Source organism: Polyodon spathula, unplaced genomic scaffold, assembly GCF_017654505.1.
Source record: "Polyodon spathula isolate WHYD16114869_AA unplaced genomic scaffold, ASM1765450v1 scaffolds_3471, whole genome shotgun sequence".
Taxonomy (NCBI): Eukaryota; Metazoa; Chordata; class Actinopteri; order Acipenseriformes; family Polyodontidae; genus Polyodon; species Polyodon spathula.
This window is the reverse complement of record NW_024474932.1, coordinates 4,354-10,931: the sequence shown is the minus strand read 5'-3', so window position 1 is coordinate 10,931 and position 6,578 is coordinate 4,354. Positions and strand designations below refer to the sequence as shown.

Below are 6,578 nucleotides of genomic sequence, written 5' to 3'. Positions count from 1 at the left end.
GGGACTCCTCGATGATCCGGTCCTCAATGGTCTTCTTCCCCATCCCAAAGTCCCGCAGAGTGGAGAGGGTGAATCGACGCATCACCTTCCAGGACTCCCCCTTACCGAAGATAATACCTGCGGGAATTATGAACACATCACCATTGCTACAGTGATACACCATGAAACCAGCCTGAAACTCAGACTCATTCCAGTATCAACCTGGAGCTTACTGCAGCCTCGTCCAAGACTACAGTATGTAATTTTATTACACAGCGATCAATGATCACCTATCATACATACTAGACTACTGGTCCCTCTGCAACATTCTGCCTGTAGTGGATGTAGAAACACAGCAGAAAGAACCACCACATAAAACAACGAGGTACTTCCTACATCCTCTAGGGGAAGGGTGTTGCAAGGAGACAGGTTAATGGTTAATGAACCAGCCATTCCTGCTGCTGTTCAAGATGAAGGGACTCTGGAGGCACGTCTGTCTTACCATTCCCGCCTTTAGAGCCAGTGTTTGTGGTGTGCGTCTGGCCTCTCCCTGAGAAGTCATCTGCTTGGGTTACTAGAGCCTCCTTGACCGCCTCATAGCCTGTCAAAACCACGTACTTCTTGGGACCCATGTGGAAGGTGAACACATTGCCGTACGTCTCTGAGAGCTGGAGAGAGAAGAGGAGGAGAGATGACTCTCAAAGCATTAGCAGGGAAGTTTGTCTACTTGTTAGAACTTCGAATTAAGTGGCAAGATCTGCTCATTACAGTCGCATCAGCACAGTTTTAAAAGATGTGTGCCGTGCACTACCAACATGTCTGAGTATTGCATTATACCTCTACTGTACTATTACAAGCTCTGTACATTACATTAACTATACCAGCATTGCCAGGGTATTATAACTGAACTGTATTATTACAAGCTCTGTACATTACATTAACTATACAAGCATTGCCAGGGTATTATAACTGAACTGTATTATTACAAGCTCTGTACATTACATTAACTATACAAGCATTGCCAGGGTATTATAACTGAACTGTATTATTACAAGCTCTGTACATTACATTAACTATACAAGCATTCCCAGGGTATTATAACTGAACTGTATTATTACAAGCTCTGTACATTACATTAACTATACAAGCATTGCCAGGGTATTATAACTGAACTGTATTATTACAAGCTCTGTACATTACATTAACTATACAAGCATTGCCAGGGTATTATAACTGAACTGTATTATTACAAGCCCTGTACATTACATTAACTATACAAGCATTGCCAGGGTATTATAACTGAACTGTATTATTACAAGCTCTGTACATTACATTAACTATACAAGCATTCCCAGGATATTATAACTGAACTGTATTATTACAATCACTGTACATTACATTAACTATACAAGCATTGCCAGGGTATTATAACTGAACTGTATTATTACAAGCTCTGTACATTACATTAACTATACAAGCATTGCCAGGGTATTATAACTGAACTGTATTATTACAAGCCCTGTACATTACATTAACTATACAAGCATTGCCAGGGTATTATAACTGAACTGTATTATTACAAGCTCTGTACATTACATTAACTATACAAGCATTGCCAGGATATTATAACTGAACTGTATTATTACAATCACTGTACATTACATTAACTATACAAGCATTGCCAGGGTATTATAACTGAACTGTATTATTACAAGCTCTGTACATTACATTAACTATACAAGCATTGCCAGGGTATTATAACTGAACTGTATTATTACAAGCTCTGTACATTACATTAACTATACAAGCATTGCCAGGGTATTATAACTGAACTGTATTATTACAAGCTCTGTACATTACATTAACTATACAAGCATTGCCAGGGTATTATAACTGAACTGTATTATTACAAGCTCTGTACATTACATTAACTATACAAGCATTGCCAGGGTATTATAACTGAACTGTATTATTACAAGCTCTGTACATTACATTAACTATACAAGCATTGCCAGGGTATTATAACTGAACTGTATTATTACAAGCTCTGTACATTACATTAACTATACAAGCATTGCCAGGGTATTATAACTGAACTGTATTATTACAAGCCCTGTACATTACATTAACTATACAAGCATTGCCAGGGTATTATAACTGAACTGTATTATTACAAGCTCTGTACATTACATTAACTATACAAGCATTGCCAGGGTATTATAACTCAAGTGTGTAATTTTGTTATTTGACAAGTCATACCGGTGTTTTTTTTTTGTTTTTTTAAACTATAGTAAATAATGAATAATATTTTTGTTTTCTACACAATTCAGAATTAAAGAATATTTGCCAATGCATTTAGCAGTTTATATATATATTCTCTGTTTTGCTATGACTAACTTAGAAAATTACTGTATTCTCTAATTTTCCCCTTACTTGAATTTGATCTGATTGTACCTTCATATCTGCTCTTACCTGTATTGTGAAACTCTGTAAAGTGATATTTTATAATGTGATACTTTGTACTGTGATACTTTGTAACAATTGTAAGTCACCCTGGATAAGAACATCTGCTAAGAAATAAATAAATAAATAATATTATTATTAACAACAACAGCAGCCTATGCTTTCACTGTACTTCACTACACATGTCTATGTTTTTACCATTGTAACAGTGGTATGAAGGAATTGCTATATTACACATTCATATTTCAGATCAGATTTAGGCAGGATTTTCCTCCTCCTGCCTGCATGTTATATTTATTGTCAGATGTCATTAAGACAGCTGATTTCACTGCTGAGCAGCTGCACAAAACACTTCTTCAAATACAATACCAATCCCCCTCTAAATGAAGGCCAATACAATATTATTCAAGAAATACTAAAAGAAAAGCAAACCCAGCACCAAACCCGTCCATGCATGTGCTTTTTGTCAGACTGTATGTTCTGCATTTTTCATTGTTCATTTACAGTAGGGAGGGAGAGTCAGGGATCGATTGTTTTTAACACAGTGCTGTAGTTAATTGCTAAGGGAACCAGAGTCAGATATCTAAAATACTTCTAAAATATCTAAACTTAAGGCCAATAAAATAGACGTGTTTCTCGTTCTACAGCCCTGATGTTAAATCTGTAAAAACCTACCCACAATACCCACTTAAATCCTGATCTTAACGCCCTGCCTGGTCCACAGCGCCACTCACCTTACTCAGCGTTTTGTACGGCCGGTGCAGGTCCAGAATGTTCAGGTTCCCAATAACAGGTAGAGCCGGCGGGCCGGGGGGGAAGCTGTAATTAGATGACTTGGAGGATTTCCAGTAAAAGTATAAAAATATAAAACCAGTTAAAACTAAAGCCAGAGACACCGTGGAGGTGTGTGCTAGGAGCACGCTAATCACAGACATGTTTGTCAGGAACACAGACACCTCGGCTCTCTGTTAATTAGCTCAGAGTTCAGAATAACGCTCCTGGGTTTGGGCAGTGTTTAAATAGAGTGGCACACACAGTGGGCGTGGCTTCAGAAGGACTTCATCAGGTTCTTGCTGAGCAAGGTAAAGGTTGTTGATTTTTTGGAATGGTTTGCAGAATGTTGAATAAGCAGGTAAGATTTTTTGCTGTTGATGTTCTGCTTTACTTTTCAAAACCTTATCACATGGAGCAGGATATTATTATATACCTAATTCATATAGGAATAATGTGTTGGTAAATACCATATTCATAAAATGAAATGTTTAGAAAATACAGCACATTTTATTATGTTTAAAAAAGAAATGGAGAGATACATCGACACCATCAATTGCTTAGATAAAAAAGCAAAAAATACATGATCCCTTTAATGTATTCACAATGTAATACAGTTCAGTTATAATACCCTGGCAATGCTTGTATAGTTAATGTAATGTACAGAGCTTGTAATAATACAGTTCAGTTATAATACCCTGGCAATGCTTGTATAGTTAATGTAATGTACAGAGATTGTAATAATACAGTTCAGTTATAATACCCTGGCAATGCTTGTATAGTTAATGTAATGTACAGAGCTTGTAATAATACAGTTCAGTTATAATACCCTGGCAATGCTTGTATAGTTAATGTAATGTACAGAGCTTGTAATAATACAGTTCAGTTATAATACCCTGGCAATGCTTGTATAGTTATTGTAATGTACAGAGTTTGTAATAATACAGTTCAGTTATAATACCCTGGGAATGCTTGTATAGTTAATGTAATGTACAGAGCTTGTTATCCAAAGAGATGGGAATCCTCTTATTATTGTATACTATGTGCTTATGTTTTCTTAAGCAATAAAGTTTTATAAAAGTTTCCATGCGCTACTTTGCATTTTGCCAAAACTAATACACCTTCGGTGTGTTAAATAAGGAATATGCTGTAGTTCCATTGCTGTAGTTAACATTGAGCGTCTTCCAGGAGTTACTATCACATATTTGTGTTTTTTTATTATTATTATTATTATTATTATTATTATTATTATTATTATTATTATTAATATTATTGTACTCTTTGTGGACTCTGTAAAGTATGAAAAGCTGCCATGCCAAGAAAAAAGCAAAATTCTGCATATAGAACACAGGAGAGCATAGATACTGAGGAGACTTATTCATTAGGTCCCATTCTACACACAGAGGCAGGGAGGACTTGCATCAATAAGATGAATTACTGTGTGAGCAAAAACCTGATGAAAGTGGATTGAAATCAATTAGACTAATCACTGATTTGAATCATTAAACTACTGTAACTCTACAGTCTGTATCCTTTCACCTAGTGCAGTGGGCAGGATCATAGAGACCTGACACAATAAGCACACCCACTGTCTCCTAACCTACCTTTCACACAGTCAATAACCCCACTGATAAACCTCATAAACCTTGAATGAAAGGAAACTGCTGAATAAGTTGCTATGAATACTGTCATAGAGGCCCTACACTGCAGTTAGGAATGAGCAGCTTTGCTGATTTTTCCTTTTATTCATCTGTTTTTTAATTCAGTCTTTCAGTCAGTGCTGGATCAAATACTACCATGTCTTCATAATGTAGAATGTTTCCTAGATAGATGACATCTTGCTCACCGCCAGCACCACATAGCAGCGTGATGAAGTGTGAAACAGACTGGGACATTACAGAATCAGAGTAACATTGTCTGAATACAGGTTCATGCACAATAATTGGGACATTAGGGAGATGTTGAGAGCCTGCACCGCGCCCTAGAGAAGATAAATCACAAAGCAGAGAACTGCTAGATAATCTCCATGAAAAGCATCCTGGAATGTGTCATATGAAGATTTAGCCCAAAGCTGTTTCTGGTGCCCGTGGTTGGATAAGGACAGAGGAAATTGAATGTTTGCATGGCAGTACGAATCATGCTTCACCTGCAGCGCCCTTACATCCCTGGAAATGGCCCACTCCAGTATGGCAAAGAATTCATATCCATTTTGCCAAAAAGAACTGGAACTATTTTCTGGTGTTGGTGGACAGCCACTTAAAATGGCTAGCAGTTTTCCACATGATACAAATTACAATGACAAAAAACATGGAAATTCTTCTAAACCTGTTCTCTTCTTACAGATTTCCAGAGGAACTTGTCTCTGACAACAGTCCTCAATTCACTGCTGTTGGATTTACCTAATTCCTGAAAATGAATGCAATCAAACCCACTTTGGTACCCCCATACCATCCATCCTCCAATGGTGCAGTTGGATGCTCTGTACAGATGCTGAAGCAGGTGCTGGACTCATTTTGCAAAGGTTGTGGAAACAAAGCAAGATTATCAGAAGCTCCAGCATGACAAAGGAAGAATAAGCAGCTGTGATTTCAATGTCTAGGACAGTCCATGTCAGAATGTGGAGGAGGGGGTGGGGGGGGAGGGGGTGGGTGTAATTGTGGAAAAGCATGGACAGTTGAAAAGCATGGACAGTTGTAAAGCATGGACAGTTGTAAAGCATGGACAGTTGACTTATTCAGTTCGGAGGCGAGTCCCAAAGAGCTTTGAGTGAAGATACTGAATGGTGTCATTTTGAAATTGAAATTTGAAATGGACTGAACCATGCCATTCCAGCACGTTAAACAGCAAACCGGTTCTTTTCAAACTGTTCACGTGGACTCTCTACAGTACGAAAAGCTGCCCTGTCAAGAAAGAAACAAAACAAAATATGTGTATATAACACAGTGAAGCATAGATACTGAGGAGATTTAACATGGTCCCATTCTACACACAGGGGCAGGGAGGACTTGCATCAACAAGATGAATTACTGTGTGAGCAAAAACCTGATGGAAGTGGATTGAAATCAATTAGATTAATCACTGATTTGAATCATTAAACTACTGTAACTCTACAGTCTGTATCCTTTCACCTAGTGCAGTGGGCGGGATCATAGAGACCTGACACAATAAGCACACCCACTGTCTCCTAACCTACCTTTCACACAGTCAATAACCCCACTGATAAACTTTATAACAAAGGCTGCTGTTAACTTTACCACAGGTAGGGCACAGGTAGGGCACTAAGCCCTTTATAAACCTTGAATGAAAGGAATCTGCTGAATACGTTCCTATAAATACTGTAATAGAGACCCTATACTGTAGTTAGG

The 6,578-nt window shown here is 37.7% G+C and overlaps 1 protein-coding gene across 1 annotated transcript; it reads right to left on the bottom strand.

Moving 5' to 3' along the window:
* Positions 1–3: 3 nt before the first annotated feature.
* LOC121312003 (cytochrome P450 2K3-like) lies at positions 4–3,457 on the bottom strand (the record flags this gene model as incomplete). The annotated part of the gene is made up of 3 exons (XM_041244077.1): positions 3,177–3,457; positions 482–647; positions 4–117 (listed from the first exon to the last, which is right to left on the bottom strand). Coding segments are annotated over exons 1-3 (481 nt in total), but the record flags the coding sequence as incomplete, so codon positions are not given.
* Positions 3,458–6,578: the final 3,121 nt, after the last annotated feature.